Source organism: Miniopterus natalensis, chromosome 3, assembly GCF_054644295.1.
Source record: "Miniopterus natalensis isolate mMinNat1 chromosome 3, mMinNat1.hap1, whole genome shotgun sequence".
Taxonomy (NCBI): domain Eukaryota; kingdom Metazoa; phylum Chordata; class Mammalia; order Chiroptera; family Miniopteridae; genus Miniopterus; species Miniopterus natalensis.
Window position 1 is genome coordinate 73,204,978 of NC_142083.1, and position 26,581 is coordinate 73,231,558.

General features: G+C 39.7%; 2 protein-coding genes and 1 pseudogene across 2 annotated transcripts in view; 1 reads left to right on the forward strand and 2 right to left on the reverse strand.

Annotated features, from left to right (window-relative positions):
• Positions 1-4,035: 4,035 nt before the first annotated feature.
• LOC107540874 (charged multivesicular body protein 3-like) lies at positions 4,036-5,241 on the reverse strand (annotated as a pseudogene).
• Positions 5,242-5,670: 429 nt separating this feature from the next.
• Positions 5,671-25,179, forward strand: LOC107540873 (cytochrome P450 3A4-like). The gene is made up of 10 exons (XM_087815554.1): positions 5,671-5,770; positions 8,535-8,648; positions 8,905-8,993; positions 10,515-10,663; positions 15,599-15,726; positions 16,770-16,836; positions 19,203-19,363; positions 20,297-20,523; positions 22,759-22,921; positions 25,084-25,179. The coding sequence occupies exons 1-10, from the start codon at positions 5,717-5,719 to the stop codon at positions 25,177-25,179; spliced, it is 1,248 nt and encodes a 415-aa protein (XP_087671680.1). The 5' UTR covers positions 5,671-5,716.
• The window catches only part of TRIM4 (tripartite motif containing 4), a 37,302-nt gene continuing 32,407 nt past the window's right edge, over positions 21,687-26,581 (reverse strand). The window contains exon 7 of the mRNA XM_087815551.1: positions 21,687-21,801. Coding sequence (XP_087671677.1) covers positions 21,756-21,801 — 46 coding nt within the window. The 3' untranslated portion in view covers positions 21,687-21,755. The remainder of the gene's footprint in view (positions 21,802-26,581) is intronic.

Sequence of the window (26,581 nt, forward strand, 5' to 3'; positions counted from 1 at the left end):
CATAATCGTACTTAGGATTAGGAGAAAAGCATGACGGGGTGCCTGGCAGTGCCTCATGAAGTTGTATGTGCTAGAGTCAGACTTTCCTGTTCACAGGATATGCTCTGGGCAGCTTTTTTTTTTCTTCCTCCTGGATAGATTCAAAACGTCAGTGTATTAGGCAGTCCAAGAATTCACCATCGGGTAATTTGCACATATGTACTTGAATTCTCTCAAGAACTGCTAAATCCATGCAGTTATTTCCATGCCTCTAACTCACCCTTTTCTTCCCATGACATTTTTGGGGGATTTGAGAGATGGAACAAGAGCTTTCTGCTTTACTTCCCTGCCCTCGAAGGAGGCACCTTATGGCTGAGACTGAGAGGGAGTGGGTATAACTGAGACAAGATGGTGTTTGTCTATGGACTTCAGATATTTAACCTCTAAGTGAATTGTGTGGGGTTTTTAAAAAACAAAAGCAGATACTTATACGAAATTACTGGAAAGGAGATGATTTAACAAAATTACTTAAAAATTAAATTACCTGAATGGAATGTAGTAGGTGACACACAGGCTGTCAATTTTGACAGACCCCTTGTGATTGATCCAGCGCTGATGCTTGCCCCAGGGCCTGACCCGTAGATGGAAAGTTATAAGCTCACATTTATTAGGCCAGCAGAGAGAGCCTTGTGCAGACTGCTCTCTGCTGCAGATTTTCTCTCCTGCAATGGAGAGGCTTCATTCTCAGATTCTAGTTCTCCCAGCTAAGATCTCAATGCCTTTATTAGTCTAGGAACTTCCCATACTTTTTGCCTCTGAAAAGGAAATAATTTCCTTTCTACCTTTCCCAGATCAACTCCTTATAGATGACCCCAAGACCCACATAGATGGAACTTCCTTTGCATAGTTAAAGCATCAAATATCACAGCTGAAACTTAGCAACAAGAAGATGTATTTTTTTATTACAGAAGTGAAAATGCAGAGAAAGTGTTTTAATTTGGTCTGTCCTTCTAGATTGGTGGCATCTCCCCTCTTTTCTGTGTTGAGCTGGAAAACTGGAAAGCATGTCACTTTGTCATTCATTCATTCACTCACTCACTTCTCGCTCAACCAACATGCCTTAGACTTGTTTAAATCTTCTAGACTAAAGGAAGTCACTGGTGTCTTAAACTTCCTGATTCTGCTAGGATTCTGGAGAGGGCTCATGAGATAAATGAGAAGAATGCTTGAGGAGGAGATCAAAGAGTGTGCAGGTCACTCTTACTCTCCCTCAGCTCATTTCTGGAGTGTCTATGGAGGTAATAATTCCGGAGGTTATGAGATCTTACAGATACATGCATAACAAAAACCCTTCCCAGAAAGACAAGGAGGTACTTAGTACCAGAGACAAAGGTAAGTTGAGTATCAACACTACTTGGAGAAAATTCAAGAGTGATTTTAAATTCTCCATTTCAAACATCTCCTCTGTTTTCTCTCTGTTCCCCAAGACACCTCAGAATAAGAGCTTCCCTCTATCTGCCAGTAAGCCTAATTAAGGGATTCGAGTAATTTTGGTCACAGTTAGATGCAGAGTTCAGTACATTTAAATTAATAATCTAATTTTGTTTCTTTTTGCAGGGTTTTGGGAATTTTGACATGGAATGTTTTAAAAAGTATGGAAATACATGGGGGTGAGTATTCAGGAAACTCCCATTGGATAGACTTGCTGTTATGATGAGGGCCCCTGTGGTGTGGAGATAGTCTCAGCCCAGAGCCTATTGTAAAGCTTTTGGAGGCTTGTCCTACCAGGACCCCCGCTGTCACTAGGTGTCCAGGTCTGCATTCTAAATCAAGCTGGGGAGTTGCAGGTTATCATACAGAAAGTGGCCGCGGGACTGGCACTCTTTTCTGTCCAGTGTCTCATTATTTCTCTCTTCTCCATTTTTCCTTCCTTCAATCTCCTTTAATTAGATGAAAGGCATTATTTCAGACCCATTTAGTATATGCCTGTCATAACCCATTTCCTACATAATTGACTATTAATTAAAAGCCAAAACCCTTAATTTTATATTTGGATTTGTTCCATCCTTTTGAAAAAGGGCTGTGGTTTAGGTAAACAGAATGGGAAACCATATCTACTCAGCTTTGTTTTCACTTCCTCCACAAGTAGAGAGTTTGGGTTTTTAAAAACTTTTATGTCAAGACATCAGTAGAGGTACAGTTTGTACAAGTCTTGCTTTACCCACTCTAGCCTACTGACTTTGAAGAGATGTAGGATGTTTCTAAGCAACACTGCTTCCTGGTGGGCTGATGGACTTGAGGGTTTTGTAAAGTGGTCTCGGCCAGTTGCAGTGGCTGCTCCCACTCAGAGCTGCTGGAGGTGCGTGAGAGCAGGAGAGGTGTGACGCGGTGCTTGTGTTCTAGAAGCAAGTGGCAGAAGGCTTTACCTCTCAGTACTTTTTCACCCTCTTACCAATCCTCAGAAACCATAAGGGTCTACTGAGTTGGCAGGGCCCAGAAAGGCTACATGATGGAGTAGAAAGAACACAGGCACTGGGCCACCACTGGCCCAGGTCCAGCTGCCCTTCCAACACGGACCACCTGTGAGCTCTGGATGGAGTCACTTTCTTTCTTTAGAAAACGGCTCTCTTGCTTGGGTGTGTATAAGAACCACCTTGGAGAGCTTGTTAAAAATACAGGGTGTTGGGGCCTAGCCCTCAGCAACACTGAAACGAGAATCTGGACTGGGGCCCAAGAATCTGCGTGTTGCTTGGCAGTGTAACAAACGCTAAGGCTGGTGTGAGGTCCTACATGTAAAGGGTTACCCAGAACCTTGTGTCTCTCCACCCAGGTGTTTTTGAAAAACACGATGGGGAGAGGGGAGTCATCCAAGAAATATGATCAATCAGACCAACCTGAGTGCCACCACAGTTACTTCGATCGCTGCTTCAACACTAAATGTACTTGACACCCACTTAAACCTTCTGAGTTTCAGAAGATTTTTTTTAAATGGGCAGCACTCAGTGGAGTGGTTCTCATTCAAAACTGCTTGAAATTCATCTGAAGAGTCAAGGAAAGAATAGATAAGACTTGTGGAAAATCTTCCATTTTGCTCTAGCTAATGCAAATGATTTATAGTAAAAGATAAAATGCCAGAGGAAAGTGTTACCAAAGTTATAGTAAACCTCATGAAATTCAACTTATAGTAAACCAGTCAGGAGATGAGGCCAAATTGGGATGTATCACACAGAAGGAGTCGGCTCTGTGTGGTATGTGTGTTAAAGTGGGCTTGCCCTGCTGCTGACTGATGTCACCTACATGGAGTGCAAGGCCCACTTAGGACCCACATATAGAATAAATATAAGTAATGAAAAAATATATACATTTTAAATATATCTTTATTGATTTCAGAGAGAGGAAAGGAGAGGGAGAGAGAGAGAGAGAAACATCAGCGGCGAGAGAGTCGTTGATCGGCTCCAGCCTGCAACCCGGGCATGTGCCCTGACCGGGAATCGAACCCTGATCGCCTGGATCCTAGGTCGACGCTCAACCACTGAGCCACGCCTGGCCGGGCAAAAAAAGAAAATATTTTTAAATGACTAGTACATGCTCTTTTGTATTTTTTTATTCTCTTTGTCCTTTGTTTTAAATATTTCTAAACTTGACTCTACCCAGGACTTCTCTTTAATAGTTAAAATATATCCTTTAAACAATTGTAAACTAGTAAAAAAAATTTTAAAAATAGGGCAAAGAAATAATTCATATTCCTACTATATCTTTTTGAGCATTCCAAGCCTCTTTTATTTGCAGGCACATTTTTACATTTTTGTGATCAGTATGTCTATACTTTTCATCAAATATTTTGTCATATGCAATTTTTAGGTTCTTGATACATCTTCAAAGTATACTTTTTAAGAAAATATATCTTTATTGATTTCAGAGAAGAAGGGAGACGGAGAGAGAGAGATAGAAACGTCAATGATGAGAGAGTAGTCATTGATCAGCTGCCTCCTGCATGCCCCAGACTGGGAATCAAACTGCAATCTCCTGGATCCTAGGTCGATACTCAACCACTGAGCCACACCTGGCTGGGCAAAAGTATACTTTTTAAAACACAAATTGATTAAAATCCATTTATATAGTGTTTTACAGGCCAAGAAATGTACAGAACCTCAACATTCAGTCAATGAACTCTATTCTCAGAAGTGTTTTACGAGAATACCAAATTCTTTGCCCTCCCTCCAAAAAGATATTTCTGTTTCTACTCCTGAAAATGATGCATTTATTACACCACGTCTCAAGAACAATCCTTTCAGATCCCAAAATTTCTGCAGAGAGTGAAGAAAACCTTCTCTAGAATGCAAAGCCTTGACACAGAGTGTAGTGCAAGAGATACATAAATGGGGCCATTTCAGAGGAGTGTGTGCACCCCTGGCCGACGAGCCATGAGAAGAGTTGGAGGGCCCAGCTGGGTGGCCCCAGCTGGGAAGCATGGCCAGCCGGGACTGCATGGCCTCTAGGGCCACCTCCTCCTCATCTTCTGAGGCAGTTGTGCCTCCTGGAGGTTCAGGCTCTGGAAGGGTGTCAGTCACTTTGGTAGGTGCTTTGCCCAAGGCCCCTGCTATAATTTCAGACAGAATTTGTCAATTTCCATTTCTGCGGCTTCTTCCATTTCTTCCTGGTCATCCATGCTTTCAAAACTGCCCTCTAACATCTCTTCTATGATGCCAGCCTTCATCATCTCTTTGGACAGTTCCTGCATGGTGGCCTAGATTTCTGGGATCTTCACAAGATTCTGCATGTCCTTCATCACTTCTGTGCTCTTCTGCAGGGAACCAGCCCCTTGCAAAACCTACAGCTGGTTCTTCATCTCCATGAGCACAGAGTTCATGTGAGCTTTGGACGCATGGAGCTTGCTTATAGCCTTCCTTGACCTGATCATCTCCTTGGCCAGGACCACACAGAAATCTTTCTGACCCTTGTTGGCAGCATCTTTCACAGATCATTTCACTTTTTCTCTTTCTCTTTGAGTATCTCTTATTTGCTTCTCAGCAACTCTCATTTCCTTTCTTATCTTCAATGACCATTCATTGATCTAGGTTGAGGTTTGATTCCGATTGGGGCATGTAGGGGAGGCACTCAATTGATGTATTTCTCTCACATCCATGTTTCAATGTTTCTCTCTCTGTCTCTCTCCACCCTCTCTTCTCCCCCTCACCCCCACCCATTCCTCCCTCTCAGCTCTTTGGGTGGCTTCTTCTGGGTTTTTCCAAACAGCCCCATGGCTTACTGAATTCTTCTTGTCCCTTCTGGCTTTTCATTTCCTGCACCCAGGCAGGTCACTGGCAACCACCTGGGAAGAGCTGGTGAGAGGATGGGAGTCCAGCCAAAAGCATATTTTTTAAGTGACTTAGTGGGTGGGCTCTCATTGTTGTTTTTTTCTGTTCTCAGATAATTTATTGGCCTTTACCTATTTACTAACTTAACTTTTTGATAATGAAATAGTTTAAAAATATAAACAATTATAAAGAATGGTACAGGAAATTCCCACGTACACACCACCTGGATTTAAATGTTCTAATGTAATTTCTAACAGTAATCTCTAGAAATATAGATTCTGTAGCATCTTAATGAAAATCTGGACTTCCAGGAGTGGCTCCAGCTACAGAAACTGGCTTATTCAATTTAATCAGCTCTGTTTTCCTGACACAGGCTCTATGATGGTTCACAGCCTGTATTGGCGATCACTGATCCAGACATGATCAAAGCAGTCCTGGTGAAAGAATGTTATTCTGTCTTCACAAATCGGCGGGTAGGCATCCATTCCTTTTTAAATTAAACATTAATTTTTTATTTTTAATATTGAAATAATAATAGATTAACAGGAAATTGCCAAAAAATATATCCAGGTAGATACCATGTCATGTATCCTTCATTCTGTTTCCTCCAATAGTAATGTCTTGTATAACTATGGTACAATATCGGAACAGGAAATTGACATTGGTACTATCCACAGAGCTTGTTCAGATTTCATCAGTTTTATGTGCGCTAATTTGTGTGTGTGTGCTGCGTATTAAAATTGATCATGTATGTAGATTTGTGTAACTACCACCACAATGAAGATACAGAACTGTTCCACCACCATAAGTTTCTCTCTTACTGTTCTTTTATAGTTACAGTGTGCAGCTTGTCTTTTCCTTTATCAGGGTCCTTAGCAGTACAAACATTTTTTTTAACTGATGAAGATAGTTTATCAATTTTTTTTCTTTTATGGGTTGGGCTTTTTGTGCCAAGTACAAAAACTCTTCACATAGTCCTAGGTTCCAAAGATTTTCTTCTGTTTCTCTAAAAATTGTATAGGTTTATGTTTTACATTTAAGTATATGATCCATTTAATTCTAATTTTTGTATAAGGTGTGAACTATAGGTCAAGGTTCTTTTTTTCCCTGTGGATGTCTAATTGCTGAAGCACCATTTGTGAAAAGGCTACCCTTCCTCCACCCACCCTCCACTCCACTCCTCCCAAGGGAAGGAGGATACAGGAATCAGACCGTGCAGAGCAATACAGGGCCTCCTCTCCTAAGGACCCTCCTATTGTTTTCCTAAACAACTATACCTGTGCATACCTCCACACAGTTAGACCTAAAGCAGCTGCACATGCACACCCACCTGGACCCCAAGATCCTCGGGCACATACCTCATATGTTTATGAGGCTCACTTATCTGTGAAACAGAATTGATGTTTCTGGTGGAGGCTTGAACTGGCCAAAAAAAAGATAGTAGTCTGAGCTTGGTGTCATGTACTGGCAGGTAGGAGGGACAGGCTCTGACCTGCCAACTCCCCTAGCAATATGAATCTTGGCAAGAGGTGGACTGCAGGACCTGCTGGAAACAAGGGCGGGTCCTGTTTAGGAGGGGCTTCGTTAGAGCAGATTAGAAGGGAGGTGGGGTCTTGTTCTCTCCAGATGGGCTTGGTTGGGACATTTAGAGAGAATAGCTTCGGGGAACTGGGCTGCTTTTATGCACATGGCCAGCCACATATGCCAGGGCTGGCTGCTGGAGTGAATCCCACGACTCTGGGTGGTGGCATACTTGGGGCGGCTCTAGTGGCTATGGAGGGTGATAAGGCAGGACTCAGAACGCTAGATTCTGCAAGTGTGAAAACCTGTGGAATCATCATCAGCAAAATCAGCAGGGCGTTCACGGTAGCTGCGCTGGCTACTGGTTTCCTCAGCAGCTGTTCAGGTCTGGTGGGGTTTTCCGCAGAGCAGGACATGGAAAATCATGATAGCTTCTGACAAATGACTGTACTAACAGTTCCTACTCTTCTTTGCTCTTTGCTGTCACTAGATTTATCATCTGTGCTGGTATAGTGGGCACAGTGAAACCAAAGCGGGCCTTTTGGATGGTGCCCTAAAAGGTTAGAGAACATTGCCACTCACCCTGATGTTCTTTCCTCAGCAAGGGGATGGCTCTCAGGCTGGGCAGTGCCCTCCTGGCGCTGAGCAGTGCCGGCCTGGGGAATGAGGTGATGCAGGCAAAATGAGACTGTTCTCCCTGCCCATTTTGTAGTTATTCTCAGGTGTTGTTTTGTTGCTGCTGTTGTTTTGGGTTTTGGTGTGTTTGTTTTCCTCCACTCTGTTGCTAAAGATTCCTGAGTGAACTACTGAACTCTTCTAGACCTATTTTTGTTTGTGGATGGCTGTCTAAGTGTTCTTTGTGGGGCAACAGAAGCTAGCGTCTCTAACTTTGCCATCTTAGTGATGTGACTCCAGGCTTTCGTTAGTTAATTCGATGTTAGCTGTAAACTTTTCTGTAGATGCTCTCTATCAAGTTGAGAAAGATTCCTTCTCTTCCTAGTTGGTAAGTTTTTATCATGAATGCGTATTGGAGATATACATTTAAAACAAAATACAAGTAGGAAGAAAAAGATGGAAGAAAGTCTCAAGTAGGTTGGCTTGATTGGCCAGTCCCAACCTGAGAAATAGAATCACATCTTCATTTTTTTCTTTTATCCCTGGTGGAAAAATATAGGGGGAAAGGGTTTCCTTGAAATTTTATTATTTTTTAATAATAGCAAGTAGATTCCTAATCTTTTAAGTATTAACTACTTCTTTTAAAAAATCACCATTAAGACATCCTTTTTTTCAAGCTGCTTATGTTGTACATACAAGTAAAGACAGAACTGGTCTGAGGCAGCATACAGTTTGCCAAAGCTACCTGTCTGTCTGTCAAGAATTTCTTTCTATTCCGCACATCCCTGGATGACGTACTAGACGTATTGCTATTTATTCCCTTGGAGAAGCAGTTTCCCTGACACATGGGTCCTTTGCATTGAAAAAGGTGATTAGAATAAAGGCTGGAAAGCACATCAGGTGTCTGGAAGTCTCCTGCACCTTCATGAGATGCTAGACATTTGGGATAAGTATTTATTGAGTATCTAGCATAGGACCTGCTACTAAGTAGGCAGTCACCAAATATTTGTTGAATAATTGATGCCCGTTTAACAGATTTTCTACAACTGTTGAGACCTCCAGAACTAATGTAGAGCAACATGTCTTTTGCTTTTACTCTAGCCTTTTGCTGCAATGGGGTTTATGAAAAGTTCCATCTCTATGGCTGAGGATGAGACTTGGAAGAGAATACGAACGCTGCTGTCTCCAACCTTCACCAGTGGAAAGCTCAAGGAGGTAAGGATATAAGAGGATATTTAATTTGAAAGTTAAAGAATGCATCTGGAACAGGTAGAAAATAAGGTAGTTCTTTCCAAGGGTAGCCTGCTGAATTTGAGCTTCCTAAAAATGGTCTTTCATTTTTATGTCCTAGAAGTGGCATTATAAGCTTCATTACAAAATATCGCTTACTGCTCCATGTTTGAGAAAGCTAGGTTTTCTAGGACACGAGTCTTCACATTTAATTGTGGGTGGTGCTGTATTTTGTGTCTAGATGTTCCCCATCATTGGCAAGTATGGAGATGTGTTGGTGAGGAACCTGAGGAAGGAAGCAGATAAAGGCAAGCCCGTCACCTTGAAAGAGTAAGTAGGAGTCCAGCTGCTGCGATTCTGAGCTCTGCCCCAAGGCCTCCAGCCGCCTGACAGCCGAAATTCCCACTGTTGAGTTCCTCTGGTGACCAAACAGAAGTAGGTGTGTGGTGTTAGAACTCCAGGGGGCTGCCCGAGAAGACGTGGCTCACCCAGAAAGGCAGGGCAGCCAGGAGAGAAAGATCTTTTCCTGTGTACATGCACCAGGATTAATTTGTCTGCTTAATTGTCACCTTGGATATTCTGGAAGACAAAAATGCCCAGCTTAGAAAGTAGAAACACGATTGTACAAGCAGTTTTGGTGTAGAGAGTGTGACATAGGGCAGGGAAGGCACTGCTATGTGTTGGTGGGCAGTGGGTGGCGCAGGGAATTTGCAACGTGGAACTTGGAACAACTTAAACCCCTTCATGATTTTGGTGGGGATACCAGCAAAACACTAAATATTAAACCTTACCATCACTTCTCCTTTCCTTAGTCTCAGAATAAAGAAGGTCCTGTACAGACTATGGGTAGGGCGAGCATGTCATTTATTTTCTAAAGTAAGATACTTCCGCCCGGCTGGACGTGGCTCATGGTTGAGCATCGCCCTTTGATCCAGGAGATCATGGTTCAATTCCTGGTCAGGGCACATGGGCAGGCTGTCGGGGGCGTGCAGGAGGCAGCCCATCAATGACTCTCTCATCATGGATGTTTCAGCTCTCTCTCTCCCTCTCCCTTCCTCTCTCTGAAATCAATAAAATATATTTTAAAAATCTTAAAAAAGTAAGATTCTTCTAACTATGGGGGAACAACAGAGGTAAAGTGGGACTGATCTGGGAAAACTGGGGACATGTGATCACTCACCTCTGGGATTCCCCCAAATCGATTTTGGAGTGATTTATTATTAGTATTTTTTAAGCCAGGAACATTCTTAATTCTTACATTTTACAGAAATGAGCCTGCCCTCGAGGCAACTTCGGATCACTGGAGTTGAGGAGAGTGGGTCTTTCAGGAGCTTTAGCAGGAGTGCAGAGAAGGAGGGATGGTGTTCCTGGCAACTCAGACCAGTGCTGCTGTTCTGTAATGTGCTGGAGCAGAATCAGCTCTGAGCACAGATACTGCGTGAGGCAAGAACCACATCAGTGTCACCTTTCTTGATTCCACTAGGAAGAGTTCATTGTCTACCCTTTGTCCTGCTCAGGCACAGCGCTGGTACTATTGTCCAGACTCAAAACACTACTGTAATTTGTCTGGTTATGTGTCTCCATCCCTCTGACTGATCTCGTGTGCTCACAGGTGGGTCTAACTTGCCTTAGTGTGCCCATGACCCAGCACAGGGCCAGCTGCACCTCATGACTGAGTGTGACAGGAGCACAGATTCTTTAGATGGTCCAGCAGATGGTTTTGATGGTTGTGTGGCTCTTTACCTGCCTTTGCCTGGGTATATGAATTTACATGCCCCTCTTGTTTTTGTTGCATAAGGATAGTAGAGAGTTGCTGATTTTAATTTTCTATGTCTTTCTTTCTCTACTCAGCATCTTTGGGGCCTACAGCATGGATGTGATTACTAGCACATCATTTGGAGTGAACATCGATTCCCTCAACAACCCACAAGATCCCTTTGTGGAAAATGTTAAGCAGCTCTTGAAATTTAATTTCCTTGATCCATTCGTTCTCCTAATGGGTATGTAGACTACTGTATTTTTTTTATTTCTCCCTCATCTCCTTCCTCCTTTCCCATCTCCTCTCTCTCTCTCCTCACTTGAGATATAATTCACATACTGTATAATTCATCTATTTAAAATGTACAGTTCTATCATTTTTACAACCTAGTGTCTGTTCACAGATAAAAAATGTGACGTGCATACATAAATAGATGGACAGGTAGCTAGATAAATAGATAGAATGGATATTATTCAGCCACAAAAGGGAAGAAAACCCTGCCATTTGCAACAACATGGGTGAACTTTGAGGGTATTATGCTAAGTGAAATAAGACAGAGAAAGACAAATACTGTATGATCTCACTTATATGTGGACTCTGAAAAATACCCAAACTCATAGAAAAACAAGAAATGATTTGTGGTTATCAGAGGCAGGGTTTGAGGGTGGGGGAAATAGATGACGGTGCTCAAAAGGTACAGACTCTCAGAAGATAAACAAGAACGTAGATTCTTAAAGTTCTCATCATATGGAAAGAAAAAATTTTTGAACTCTGTAAGGTAATTTATGTTAACTAAACTTATTATGGTAATTATTCTTCAGTATATTTATGTCAAGTCATTATGTTGTACGCCTTAAACTTACACAGTACTTCATGTCAATTATAACTCAATGAAATGGAAAAAATGGTTTTTAGTACATTCACAGATATGTGCAGCCATCATTATATTAATTATAACATTTTTGTCAACTTAGATATACGGTACTTTTAACTTTAACATCCCACTCCCCTTAGCCCAAAACAACCTCTAATCTTTCTGCCTCTATAGATTTGCCTTGCTGGACACTTCACATAAATAGAATCACATATGTGGGTTTTTGTGGCTGGCTTTTTACAATTTAGCATAATGTTTTCAAGAGTCACCCATGTTGGAGCATGTATCGGTACTTTATATTTTATTATGGCCAAATAATATTCCAGTGTTTGAACATTCTGCATTATGTTTATTCACTCATCAGTTGATGGACATTTGGGTTGTTCTACCTTTTGGCTATTGTGCTGCTGTAAATATTCTGTACAAGTTCTTTTCTTATTACCTGTTTCCATTTTGGGGGGTTTCTTTTGGTTTAATTCTCCCACTCAGGGGTAGAATTGATATATCCTATATCAATCTGTGTTTACCGTATTAAGGAACTGCTAAACTTTATTCTACAATAGTGACACCATTTTACATCCCTCTCCCCCCCCCCCCCCCAAGTAAAGTATGAAGGTTCCAATTTCTTCACATCCTCACCAACACTTGGTTGACACTTTTGGATTATGGCCATTCTGGGGGGTACAAATTGGTATTGCATTGTGGTTTTCATTTGCATTCTTTTAATGATTGAGCAACTTTGTATATATTTGTTGGCCATCTTTGTAACTTCTTTAGAAAAATTTCTATTCAAATCCTCTGCCCACTTCAGTTAGGTTGTTTGTCTTGTTGTTGAGTTGTAAGAATACTTTACATACTCTAGGTAAAAATTCCTTATCAAATATATGAGTTGAAAAATTTTCTTCCATTCTTTAGGTATCTTCTCTTTTTCTTCATAGAGTCCTTTGAAGCACAAAATTTTTTAATTGATGATCTACAATTTATGTATTTTTTTATTGCCTATGCTTCTGGTGTCATGTTTAAGATCCATTGTCAAATATATCATAAAAAGTTACCCCTTGGTTTTCTTCTAAGAGTATAAAGTTTCAGCTTTTACTTTAGTTCTTTGATCCATTTTTATCTTGTTTTTGTATATGGTATAATGTAGCAGTCCAATTTCATTCTTTTGAATGTGACTATCCAGTTGTCCCAGCACCATTTATTAAAAAGCCCGTTTTCCCCCATTGAATGGATTTAAACCCCTTCTCAAAATGCAGTTGACCTTAATCTGAATAGATATTTCTCCAATTAGAACACACCAATGGCCAATACACATGAAAAGATGCTTAACATCACTAATCATCAGAAAAAATCAAATTAAAACCACAATGAGATATCACCTCACACCTGTCAGAATGGCTGTCATCAATAAATCAACAAACAAGTGTTGGTGAAGATGTGGAGAAAAGGGGACCCTCATGCACTGTTGGTGGAAATGTAAATTAGTGCAGCCACTATGGAAAACAGTATAGAGTTTACTCAAAAAATAAAAAATGGAACTACCGTATGACCCAGGAATTCCACTTTGGTATTTATGCAAAGAAATCCAAAACACTGATTCAAAAAGATATATATGCACACCATATGTTCATTGCAATATTATTTACAATAGCCAAGATATGGAAGCAACCTGTGTCTATCAATAGACAAATGAATAAAGAAGTTGTGGTACATATATACAATGGAATGGTAGTCAGGCATAAAAATTGAAATCTTGACATTTGTGGCAGGATGGATGAACCTAGAAGGTATTATGCTAAGTGAAATAAATCAGACAGAGAAAGACAAATACCATATTATTCCATTTCTATCAGAATCTAAAGCAAACAAACAAAACAGAAACAAACTCATAGATACGGAAAACAAATTGATGGTTGCCAGATGGGAGGGAGGTTGGGGGTATGGGTATAAAAAGTAAAAGGAACTAAGTACAAATTGCCAGTGGTAAAAATTAGTCATGGTGATGTAGAATACTGAATAGTAAATAGAGTCAATAATATTGTGATAAGTATGTATGGTTTCAGATGGGTAATGCACTTACCAGGGTGATCATTCATAAGGTGTATAAATGTCTAATCACTATATTGATGACCTGAAACTAATATAATATTGTATCTCAACTGTAACTTAAAAATAAATTTAATTTTTTAAAATTTAATTGACCTTAGGCACATGAGTTAATTTTAGACTCTAAATTCTATTCTATATGTCTATCCTTATGCCAGTATCACATTGCCCCAATTATTATAGCTTTGTGGTAAGTTTTGAACAAATCAGGAAGTTTGAGTTCTGTAAGTTTATTCTTTTTTTTTCAGATTTGGCTATCCTGGGTCCTTCACAATTTTATAAAAATTTTAAATTTAGCTTGTCACTTTCTATAAAGAAACAAGCTAGGAGTCAGATAGACAATGCATTAAATCTGTAGATCAATTTGGGTAGAACTGCCATCTTAATAAGATGAAGTTTTCTGATCTATGAACATATATGTTTTTCCATTTACTTAAATCTACTTTAATTTAGGCAACCTAGGCATAGAGAGGAATTTCCTCACCCTGGTAAAGGCCATGTATGGAAAACCCATAGCTAACACCATACTTCAGAGTGGAAGCCTGAATGCTTTCCCCTAAGCTTAGGAACAAGACAAGAACGCCTCTTTCACCACTTCTATTCAACATTATGCTAGAGGTTCTAGCCAGGGGAAGGAGCTTTAAAAAGAAAAGAAATAAAAGGTATCGACATAGGAAATGGACAATAAAAACTACCCCTGGAATCAGACAACATAACCTTGTATACAGAAAATCCTTAAATATCCACCAAAAACCTATTAGAATTCATAAACAAATTCAGTAGGGTTTCAGGATACAAGATCAATGTACAGGGTGAGTTGTAATTTTATAAGTTGCAATAAACAATTCAAAAGTGAAATGAAGAAAACAGTTCCAGTTGCAATAACTGGAATCAAGAGAATACTTAGAAATAAATTTAACAAAAGAAGAGCAAAGCTTATAGTCAGAAAACAACAAAACATTGTTACAGGTCTATTCTGATTATCTGTTTCTTTATGAGTCAGTTTCTATAGTTGCGTCTTTCTAGAAATTTGTCCATTTCATCAAAGTTATCTAATTTATTGGCATACAGTTGTTCATAATATTCCCTTATAGTTTTTTAATTTTTTAATGTCAGTAGTAACCTCCTGTTTTTCATTTCTGATGCTAGTAGTTTGAATCTTCTTTTTTCTTGGTCAATTTTATCTAAATGTCTTCAAAGAATCATCTTTTGATTTCATCGATCTTCTCTATTGTTTTTATTCTTTATTTTATTAGTTTCTTTCCTCATCTATGTTATCTGCTTTCTCCTGCTGGCTTTTGGTTTTGTTTGCTCTTTTGTTCCAGTGTGTTAAGGGGGAAAGTTTGTTTATTGATTTGAGATCTTTGTTCCTTTTCAATGTAGACACTTATAGCCACATTTTGTCTCTATGCACTGCTTTTGCTCTATTGATAAATTTTGTTATGTTGTCTCTTCATTTTTATTTATCTCAAAGTAATTCCTAATTGCCCTTTTGATTTTTTGTAGGACCCATGGGTTATTTAGAAGGGTGTTTTTTAATTTCCACATATTAGTGAGTTTCCCAATTGTCTTTGTTATTGATTTCTAATTTTATTCCCTTATGGCTGAAAGATGTGCACTGTATTATTTCTATCCTGACTGCAAATTCTTTTTTAAAATATATTTTGGTTAATATTTGTATTATTATACAATGCACGTTTCTTATTAAAAATGTCAGAATTGTTTTAAAAGACAAAGAAGAAATAAGACTCTCCTATAATTAAACTCTCATATAATTGTTGACATTTTAGTGTCTAGTGGTCTACTGTGTCAATGCATGTGCACCTGACTATTTCTTGAACAGTACATTTAATTAAAGTTCAGACTCTGGTCTGGTTTATTCAGAGATAATCTAGTTTAAAAGATAAAAGGCAAAGCTGTTGAGGGTTGTAATTCTGTTCCTTTAGTCACCCAAAAGATGAGGAAGGGGCCACTGATCCCACTGCTATAGTGATGGCCCCTGTGCGTGGACTTGCCCTTGCTCAGCCATGGGCTTGTAAGTCTGAGCAAAGGTCATAGAGGTACTGGCTCCTGGCTGAGAAGCCTGGTGTCTTTTACTCTTCTGACTGGTAGGGAAAATTATAATTGCTCCAAGTACAGTTTGTATTTTCATTGTATTTCATTGTGTTTCATTTGTATTTTCTTTTTTTCTTACAGCACTCTTTCCATTCCTTGGCCCAGTTTTTGAATCATTTAATATTACTCTGTTTCCAAAAAGTGTTACTGATTTTTTCAAAAAATCTGTAAAAAAGATGAAAGAAAGTCGCCTCCAAGATAACCAAAAGGTAAAATCTGGTGTGGTTGTGTGAGTGTGTTTCCTCTTTGATAATTTATTGAGCTGTGTACGTATGATTTGTGCACTTCTCTTTTCTTAGGTTAGTAGAGAACTGTAGGTTTACAGGAGGAAAGTTATAACATTTTGTGTGGAATGAACAAGGTGGAGGATAGGAAAGGAAATACCAAGTGAGTCAGAGAGACGTCTAAAATGTAGTAATAGGCACAAGGGTCAGTATATCACTGCATGGATGTTATTGAGAAAAAGTTTTCTACTTTCCTTCAATAAATTGTCAAAGTATTAAAATTACTGTGTAAAAATGATTTTCCTGGTATCACAATTCCCCAGATTTTAAATTTGCAAGAATCACATCAGTTCCAAGCCTCGTATTTTACACATTCTGCAGTGGTGTCCCCCCGGAACCCGTGGAGCTGCTCCGCGTTAACTGCAGCTGCTCAGACACCGGGCAGGGCCGCGGCCTTCCCTGGCGTTGAGGCTGCAGGCTGCCTAACCCAGCGTCGCCTTCACGGACCTGGAGGCCGGCACGAGGATGCCTGCAGGCCGTGGGCTAGGGCTGGGTGCCCCAGGGTTGCACCGAACATGTGGGCAGTTCTAGGACGGTGGGCACTGAAGCTGCTCACAGAAAAACTGCCAATGAACTTCAGATAACAGGAGGTTAATCCATGTGGTCGTTCACTGAGAATTAAGGCGAGAGGGAAAGAAGGCTTCGATCCGGGACATTTCTGTGAGCAAGCAGATATGACAGGAGAGGGGGCAGGCAACTCTTTGGCCAGGAAGCTGTGTTCAAAAGTGAGAGAAGCTGAAGATCAGAGCGAGTGGGGACCAAAAAGCAGCTGGACATAAGGGCTAGATTTTTCTCAGGGAAACATCCTGCTCTCCAAATTTGCAGCTGGATGTTTTTATTCCCTGATGACTCAAGCAACACTAGACACACTTCTGGACTTAAAGGGGCCATTTTATTAGGAAAGAAATTTAGTGCTGCACCCTTGATTTATTCCTTTCTAACCCTGAAATTTCTCCTTCTGCTTCCAGCACCGAGTGGACTTTCTTCAGCTGATGATTAACTCCCAGAATGCCAAAGAAGCAGACTCCCATAAAGGTACACTAGGCACGCTTCAGAGGGCCAGTGGGGGGCTCAGAGGCAGCGGTGGTTCTGAAAATGTGCAGGACGTTTTCCAGGCAGATAAGAGTTTCTGCCAAATTGAAGACATATGCTCAGATATGAGTGGTAGCCAGAGGCACTTTCTAGAAGCATGTGCCACAGCTATGTTCAAGCTTGAAGGGTACCATATACAAGAATTTTATGCCCAGAGGTCAGTCAGTGGTCTGCGGATCACCCACATCAGAATCTCTGGGGAGCTTGTTTCCAGTGTCTCTTCTCTGGCCTCATCCAGCTGCACGGAAATTTGCATCAAGACTTCATCACATCGGGAAGCACATTGCCCCAGTGTTGGTGACCTTAACTTGGAACACTTGGTTAAAATTGTGTTCAGTAGCTTACTCTACTGTAAAGCTTTATTTTTCATTTGTAATTAATAAGCAACTTTTGGGGAAGTCTTTAAGAATAAGTAAATATCCTATTTCCTCTTCAAATTTTCACCTACTAGTTTTATTATCCACGGATGGTTTTTGACTGATCATTATTACTGTGATGGTTGCAAAGTGATGACTTTCTAATTGCAACATTTCTTCTACATTTATGAATTGATGTTTCATTGTAAGGAAGATCTTTCCATTTTCCCTCATTTATTTATTTGTTTATTTATATCAACATGATCTTATATATTACAAATTTATGTCATTCTTTTTTTTTTATGGTCAAATTATCTCATGTTTGTCCACTGGAGTCCCTTTAAGTGAGCTCTGGGTTTCTTCTTTCTTTTTAATTTTTTATTTTTCCAATAGACTTTATTTTTTAGGGCAGTTTTAGGTTCACAGCAAAATTAAGCAGAAGGTACAGAGATTTCCAATATCCCACCTCCCCCTCCATATACACAGATTCCTTGATTATCAAAATCCCTCACCGGTATGGATCATTTGTTAAAATCAGTGAACCTGCAATAACACATGATTATCTCACGAAGTTCATAGTTTACATTAAGGTTCACTCTTGGTGGTGTACGTTCTAGGGATGTGACAAATGTATAATGACATATACCCACCATTATAGTATACAATGTATCCTGTATCATTTCTACCTATTTCGGGGGGGGGGCACTTCCTTGCTTTCTGGTATGAGAGAATCCTAGGTTTCTCATTATTTCCCTTGATCAGGACTTGAATCAGTCATTTCTCAAGGAGCTCTGGTTCATTTTATTGAGAAATGATATTTAGAAACCAATACCTGTGATCTGGGAGTGCTCATTCCTACTAGGGTTTTTTTTCTTCTAGATCTCCTTAGTGGACAAGCATTGATATCTCTCTCTCTCTCTCTCTCAAATCATAAGCATGTCTTCAGGTGAGGGGAAAGAAAAGAGATGGTCTAGTTCCTTTTTTTTTTTTTGCACATATCTGTCCAATTTTCCAAACACCATTTATTGAATAGACTGTTTTTACTTCACTGTATGTTCTTGCCTCCTTTGTCATAGATTAATTGACCATATAGGTGTGGGCTTATTTCTGGGCTCCCTATTCTCTTCCATTGATCTATGTGTCTGTTTTTATGCCAGTACTATGTTGCTTTGATTACTGTAGTCTTGTAGTATAGTTTGCTATTAGCTAGTGTGGTACCTCCAACTTTGTTCTTTCCCAAGATTGCTGTAGCTATTTGAGGTCTTTTGTGGTTTCATATAAATTTTTGGATTTATCGTTCTAGTTCTGCAAATCATCACATCTCTTGACAGTTCATGTTGTGCTTCGGTAGTTGTAGAATGGGGTTTGAGAGTCTACATTTCTAATAACCTTCCAGTTACTGCAGATGATGCTGGTCCATGGACAATACTTATAGCAACCATATTTTACATGTAGCCCAATATCATTCTCTTAAGTTTCTGCAAACATTTTTGAATGAAAGATCCTTTAATTTCCCCCTGCATAAGCTTTAGTGCAATGTCTCTCAAACAATTTTCCAGATATATTTTATCTAGAATAATTTAAATTTTCCCTGGGGGAGAATCCTATCCCATATTACTTGTAGGATGCTCCAAGGGACATACTGATAACACTGTGCATGTAACACAAAAATGTTATGTCTTGAAATTATACAGCTGTGCTGTGGAAAGGGTGGCATAACCAGAAGCAGATGGTCAAGAATAGTATAGACCTTGGGAAAAACTAGATTAAGATAATTTTTTACTTTTTCTGGCTCTGTAGTATACACATCAGAGTGCAAAACACTCCCAATTTAAGCTGAATTTCTTTCCCAATTTTTCCTATAGGGATTTGGGAGTTTCATTTGGATTTCTCATCTAAACTGCGATGTTGTACATTGACCTGCTTTATAAAGTATATTTCTTCTCCTTTTAGCTCTGTCTGATCTGGAGCTCATCGCCCAATCCATTATCTTTATTTTTGCTGGCTATGAGGCCACTAGCACTGTCCTTTGCTTCGTTATGTATTTGCTGGCCACTCACCCCAATGTGCAGCAGAAACTGCAGAAGGAGATTGATGCAACGCTTCCCAATAAGGTGAGTGGGTGATACCTGGAGGAGAAGGAAGAATGTGAATCCTTAGCAAGAATGCCTCCTCACCACTTTCTAGAAGAATTTTTTCAAAGAGAATAAGCATCAGTTCCTTTACCTGTGCTATTCAGGAAGGATGTAAACAGACAAAAACAAACAAAGAAATATAGGTAATGTTTACTATTCACAGGTATATAAGATCTTTGAAAAAAGTGTTGGTCCTGTTGTGTCAGTTATCTGTTATCACAATAATGTCAAGTGAAAAAAAATTTTTTAAACCTCAGTGGCAATTAAGGTTATAAAGAGGTGGAACCCCTCTTTATAACCTTTGCTAGAATGAAAGCATGTGCCCTGGTAGCTAGCATCCAGTCACACCCTTCTTTTGCCATATTTGGTTTAGAAAGGAACTTGTTTCTCTCCACGTTATTTATAGAGTTTCTGTGTGTGTAGTGTTTCCCTCCAAATTATATAGATAATCTAAAGGGTTAGCAAGCAGGATTTTTCAACTAAAACACTTTATGTCAAGTAGGGATTTTTCTCTTTTACACATTCTCTTTCCTTGGTACAGAAGTGTGGCCTCTCTTTTGACAGGAAACAGTGACGTTGACATATTTCAATTAAGAGTATGGGTCATAGTCTATTAGTCACATTTGTTCACATGAGATAAAAAAAATCACTACATAATAATGTGAGGGATTTGGGGTCCTGTTTACAGAATTGTCCCCAAGGTCTCCCCATAGTCATAACTACTCCACACATCTCCATGGCCATTAAGCAAGCCAAAGGACATGATAGATATTAAAATGTCTATAAATCCTAAGGTCTTTCACCAAAAGAAGTTATTCTTTGGAGCTCCTAACATTTCTACAGAACTACATAGACTGAGGTGAAAGCTGATCTCAAATCTCAATTTATCAAAATCTGTTTCTTTCTTCCCAGGCACCTCCCACCTACGATGCCCTGATACAGATGGAGTATCTCGACATGGTGTTGAACGAGACTCTCAGATTATTCCCAATTGCTGGTAGACTTGAGAGAGCCTGTAAGAAGGATGTGGAAATCAATGGGGTGTTCATTCCCAAAGGGACAGTGGTGATGGTTCCACACTTTATTCTTCACCGAGACCCAAAGTACTGGTCAGAGCCTGAGGAGTTCCGTCCTGAAAGGTACTGGGCCCCGGGAAGGGGAACCCACCCTGATCCAGGCTGGTTGGAGCATATTCTGATGTCTGTTGCTATAGATGATGAACATGTGGTTGTACAGTCATTTATATGTACATTTTTTTTGCTTTTAGAAGTTTATTTTTTCTTATTACAAGAATAATCATTGTTTGTTGACAAAATTTTACAAACTCTAGACTAGATAAAAGAAAAACTGTATCTCTCCGTAGTCCTAATGCCTTAATATAAGCCTCATTAATAATGTGATGTATTGCATTGTTGACATTTTTCTAAGCATATGTAGATATTTAAAATTAATATATTTTTTATTTCTAGCTGCTTACTTGATTTAACAGTAGACTATAAGCAATGTCCTATTATATACAACCATCATATATAGGTATACATACATATAAATATTTATGTGTATTTGACTGTATGCATATGCCATAAATTACTTTACCGTTATCTGATTTTAGGAACACAGGCTTTTTAACTTCTTTAAGTTTTTCTGTGTTGTTCTCTTTAGCTCTCTGAATTTACTGCCAATGTCCCCACATTCTGTTTGTTTGTTTTTCCACATTGGCTGTTGTGCCTTAATCATTATTGGGAGAATGTAGTCTGAGTACCTGAGAGGTCCTCACCCTGACGGTTTAAGCAGCCCCTCAAGGACAGAGGTGAACACAGGTCCCCCAGTCTGTCTTTGGCTGCAGTCCTGTGTCAGCTTCCTCCTACTCTCAGTGTTTGGTGACCTGCTCTATAGATGTCAGAGGCACTCCCCCTAGGATGGTCTTTAGCATGTTCTATGGAAATTCAGAGCCAAGGTCTAGCTTTGGGCACAGCTCAAACTCTAGAAAGAGCTGATGTTTCCCATTTATTGTATTGGTGAGCAAAATTGGGATGAACTACTGAGGGCACTTGCTGGGATCTAGACTTTCATTAGCCCTACTATAAGAACCCTAACTGGCAGAGATCTTCTCTCATATGCCATAGTGTTCTTAGTTCCAGCCTATTGTCTACACATAGTTCTTGTTGAAAGAAGAAATTAGAGATGACCAAATCCTCTGTTTTCTGGGCCAAGGGACCTCTGTGTTTCCACCAACCTCAGCAGTTCCACTCTCCACCACCCACTCTCACCCCCCCACCCCCCCATAGCTTCATGAACATAAAACCAGAGACCACTGACTGTACTTCTTTTTTGATATTCAGTCATCCACAGAGAGTAACTGCTTACCATGTCAGGAAGTGGGCAAGGCAGTGAGAAATCCAAACGTCAAAAAATGCCTATTATGGAGAATTTGACATTTACACAAATATATGTGTATTTGACATATACAAAAGCATTTTCTATAGACACAAGTCTAAGGAATACTTTTAATGCATCTATGTGTGCCCATCACATGCCTTACAGCCATCAGCCTACATCTGCCGACCCATTCACACGCCACTACTACCATCCTCCTGACTCCCACATTATCCTAAGGCACACCATCTCTAGATAGTCCAATGTTCTCCAAAATATAGGAACTCTTAAAAAAATACATAACCATTTTTTAAAAATGCATAATACATTTTTCTTTAATATCAAATATTGAGGAATCAAATTTGAATAAAACATAGGTCTAACATTCAAAGAATTTATAGCCTAGTGGAACAGATAGACAAGGAAATTAGGGATTATACTAGAGTAGAGCAGCATCATATGCCCATGTAAGTCACCTGATTTAAGCTATTCAATTGGAGAAAGAGGGACAGAAGAGGGGAGAGGAAGGGAGGGAAAAGAAGGAGGAAAAAGGAAGAAAAGAGAAGGGAAGGAAAAAATAACAATTTAACTAATGGGAGATAGGATTTCTACTTACTTCCTCCATGAGGATGGCCAACATGAGTTTGAAGGAGGCAGGAACCTACTTTTCCTTCAATCAATCCCATTTCCTATTTGCCTTTCAGAGTGTGAACGTCTCAACACCCTGAATATAATTTAGTGTTTACAGATAATTTTCCGTTAAACAGCATTCGTGTCATCTCTTCAATGAGATTGAAAGCTCCCATAGGGTAAGGGGAATGGAAAGGATCTGTAGCTTACAATTCTCACAGCAAAATAACCATAGTAGGATCTCACTGACTAGCCCACAGGAGCATCCTGTATACTACTGGTTGAGGTGCCTAAATAAGAATCCCCAACATGTAGCTCTTGTGGTGTTGATTTTCATTAATTGTTTTCATCTACTGTTGTGTAACCAGGTTCAGTAAGGAGAACAAGGACAGCATAAACCCTTACATATATACACCCTTTGGAAGTGGACCCCGAAACTGCATTGGCATGAGGTTTGCTACCATGAACATGAAAGTTGCTATCGTCAGAGTTCTGCAGAACTTCTCCTTCAAACCTTGCAAAGAGACACAGGTCAGACCCTTACCACGTTATCACTCTACATAAATAATGCTTGATCAAGAGTTTTTCTTAAACTGAGGTATATATGCATGAATGTGCTCATCCATTGTTTAATAATTTGCTCTGTTGGCCAGAGAATCTATTTGGAGTCACAGGTGACCTTTAAGACCCAGGTAGTCTGGAGTGCCACCCCTGTGGCTTCATAAATACCCAACTGTAAAGGCCACCTAGAAGCGATGTAGCTGGCGTGAGGTGATGATGCAGGGCCCTTTGAGAAAAGTTCAGATCTGGTTTCAAGTCCACTAGAAGGAAGGGGAAGCACTGTGCACGGCCTTGAGGTGCAACGATAACAACAGGGCCATGACTTTTTGAACACTGTTCTTTTCCACCAGAACTTACAGAAGCTCTTATGATAGTGGTTCTCAACCCCTGGCTGTACAAAGAAATCAGCAGGGATCTTTTAAAAATCCTATGCCTAGGTCATCTCAGATTCTAAAATAATTCATCTTTTGTGGCTTTAAAAGCACCCCCTTTGGGTCTCATGTGCGGCCAAAGTGGATTAAAGCATTTCTGTCTGATATAAAGACTCCCACAGTCTATAGCCATCCTGGCTACTTGAAACCTGCTTCTGTGAGCCATGCTGCACTCAAGATGGGTTCCTTTACATCCTAGTAAGAGCTCTACGATAGTCTCCTCGCTCTCCTCCCCATTCTGTTCTCATCCTTCAAGTCCTAATTCACTCCCAAAGCCCCTCCAGGAGCCTGCCCCATCTAGTCCAGAGCACATTTTTTCCTCCGCTGTGTTATCAGTACTTCAGGTTAGTATCATGAGCCATACCACCTCACCTAAAACTTTATCATTAAACCACCCAGCTTGGTTCTCTATGTTTTCTTTCTATCTAAGAATATATTTAACTCTAGCACCTCATTTTATTCCTTTCATAAATTCCCAATGGTGCCTTGCAGTCATGCAGGAAATGCTTGGAGTTTTTTGCAGTTGATTGAAGATCTTGAATTTAAATTTTAAATGATTTAATTTGAAAATTTAACAAATAACATTTGCAATCTATATTTTCTATGTGTGTTGTCTGTGTACTGGGGAAATATATATATGCCATTTGAAATTATAAAATAGAAAGGTTTTACATTAATAGGAAGATCTGGAATCTCTCCAACTATAAACAATAGTTGCCATTGATTCATGTCAAGCAAGGCCCTACAGTAGGGCTTATTTCTAGGACTCATGCACTTATTATTGCAGCTCCTTTCCTTAAGTAGGCTTTCTCAGAGAAGAGGAGGGTGATGGAGATGGTTTCCATCTTGTTTGTGGTTTTGGGCAGCTGTGTAGCAGTCCTATAAGTGTGTACAAATGAAGGACTCAGCCCTGAGAGGGAGTGGGTCTCTGGCACACCTGGGGTGGGAAAGACACCTTCTGAAAGCTCCCAGTCATCTATGGCTGGTGCTTCTCACCCTCCATGACAATTTTCTTGCCCTTCAGTCAGCTGTAATCAGAAGGTGACTGTGTTGGTGACTCCCCCAACACTGAGGGAATGACTGGGTGAGAACAGAGCTAAAAAATTTGTCAAAACACTATACAGGTCTTCAGAAGTTCACTATTTACACTACACTCGGGAGTCAGGAGATGTTAGAAAACAGGCACAATGCTTCACAAAGACCTTTTCCCATCATAAAACTGGAAGGTTTCCACAGGGAGAGGTGACTGGTCTCCTTAGAAGTCATGGATAATTCAAATAATTAAAATCTATAAGTATTCAGGATTACCTTGCAAGTTCCAATTTGCACAAAATTAATTCTGTATGGCTTTTCTAAATAGTTTTTCATAATGCCTAAGAATCTGGTTTAAATTTTAAACATTCATTCATTTGCTTGAAATTTAAACCAAAACCAAACACAGACCAACATGATTTTGTCTCTGGCCTGGTACAGAGTAGGTGTTGTATTGATATTTTCTTGAATGAATGTATTGATGAATGCTTTCACTGACCAGTCTTGAGACAGCTTACTAAATAAGTATGAAGAAGCAAAGACATATTATGCTAAAAGTAATTTTTATATGTTTGTAAAGCATTATTGCTCAATGTATCTCATCTACATTGCTTCTGTGGTTGACAGTGCTTCATTAACTGGTTCTCATATGCTGTTTAAAATTTGCAGATCCCTGTGACACTAGATTTTCAAGGAACTATTAAAACAAAAGAACCCATTGTTCTAATGCCGGAGTTGAGAGACGGGACTGTAAGTGGAGCCTGACTTTCCCCAAGGACTTACACTTTGTTCTTCAAGGGAGCTGTATCCCCAACTACATGTACTTTGTGAATAAAACCCAGAAATGAAAATGAACTTAACCTACTGTATTTGATGAATGACTAGGGATTCTGTACATTCATTTAGCTCTCTCAGTGTCTATACAGAGTATTATATATTGCATAACATAAGGGAGGTGACTAAATAAGTGCCACATATGTAGACCCAGCTTATTGGGTTCTTATAATACTATCTCCATCTATCCCCACTTAGTACCCTCAAGGGTGGGAGGGCATCCACATGGAGGGCAGCCTGGCATGGGTGTGGGAACCCAAACAAGGTGAGAAATGTGTCCATATTTGGCGAAAGCATCCAGAGCCTAAATAGGGTGTGGAGAACCCAAGTAGGATGAGGAGGACATCCATTAGTGCAAAGGGATGGAGCAAGTATTCACTACATAAAAGAGGACTGATCAAAGAAGTAAACATATTAAAGATAATGAAAGCCAGGTTTCTTACTGCTAGAGAAGCGAGTCACTGATTCAGAAAGAGAGAAAAACAGAATGAACTCTGTGGACTCAGAGATTGGAACTGAATGTATTATGTAAATTTATGCTTTTTTATATAGATAGATGATAGATAAATAGCTACATAGATAGATACATAGAGATAGATGATAAATAGATGATAGATATATAGATGATAGATATTTGCGTGTATGTTGTATATAGAAAATACACATTCTCTACTGACAGAGCTTAAAAACTTTATAGTAATGACCACACTTTGTGCCCAGATCTTAGTTTATAGATACCATTTTTCACCTAAAGGGGCCCAGGCTCCTTAGAGAAATGGCTGACTTGAGGGCAAGGGTTGAGAAAGTCCTGGATGAGCCTGGAACATCTTGTGCTAGAAAGCAAGAAAATGCTAAACACTGAGGGGACTATGTCAAAAGGACATAGAAGCCAGGCTGAGGGGCTTTCAATGACCAAACCAGGGGCAATTTGAGCATCCTAATAAATAATGATGGTAAGAATAAATGATAAAGTAAGAAAAGATAAGTACATACAGACATAAAAATAAATGGATAAATTGCAACTGGGTGAGGATATTTACACAGTTTCAAATACTACTGCTCAAAATACCCATTAATTACAAAGTGGACAGGGTAGCTTCAAAGTGGAGAACACTGGCAGATACTCCCTTAATCAAGTGATCAGGGTGAGCATCATCAAGAATGAGATGAATTGCTCATACATCACCTCACATGACACAGTGAGAACAACTCAGCTTCACCTCTGCAATAGATTTCATACAGCTTCCCCCATCTCATGGATATAAATATATTTTAGTCATAAATGTGTTTTCTCAGTAGACTGAAGCTTTCCCTTGCAGACAAACTACTGCCT

What these genes read in the sequence shown, in the direction of transcription:
- LOC107540873 (XM_087815554.1), top strand. Translation starts at nt 5,717, where the DNA reads ATGATCAAAGCAGTCCTGGTGAAAGAATGTTATTCTGTCTTCACAAAT. An exon ending in GCCTCCAAGATAACCAAAAG is followed by an intron (nt 15,727 to 16,769) that starts GTAAAATCTGGT and finishes TTCTGCTTCCAG; the next exon opens with CACCGAGTGGACTTTCTTCA. An exon ending in AGAAGCAGACTCCCATAAAG is followed by an intron (nt 16,837 to 19,202) that starts GTACACTAGGCA and finishes TTCTCCTTTTAG; the next exon opens with CTCTGTCTGATCTGGAGCTC.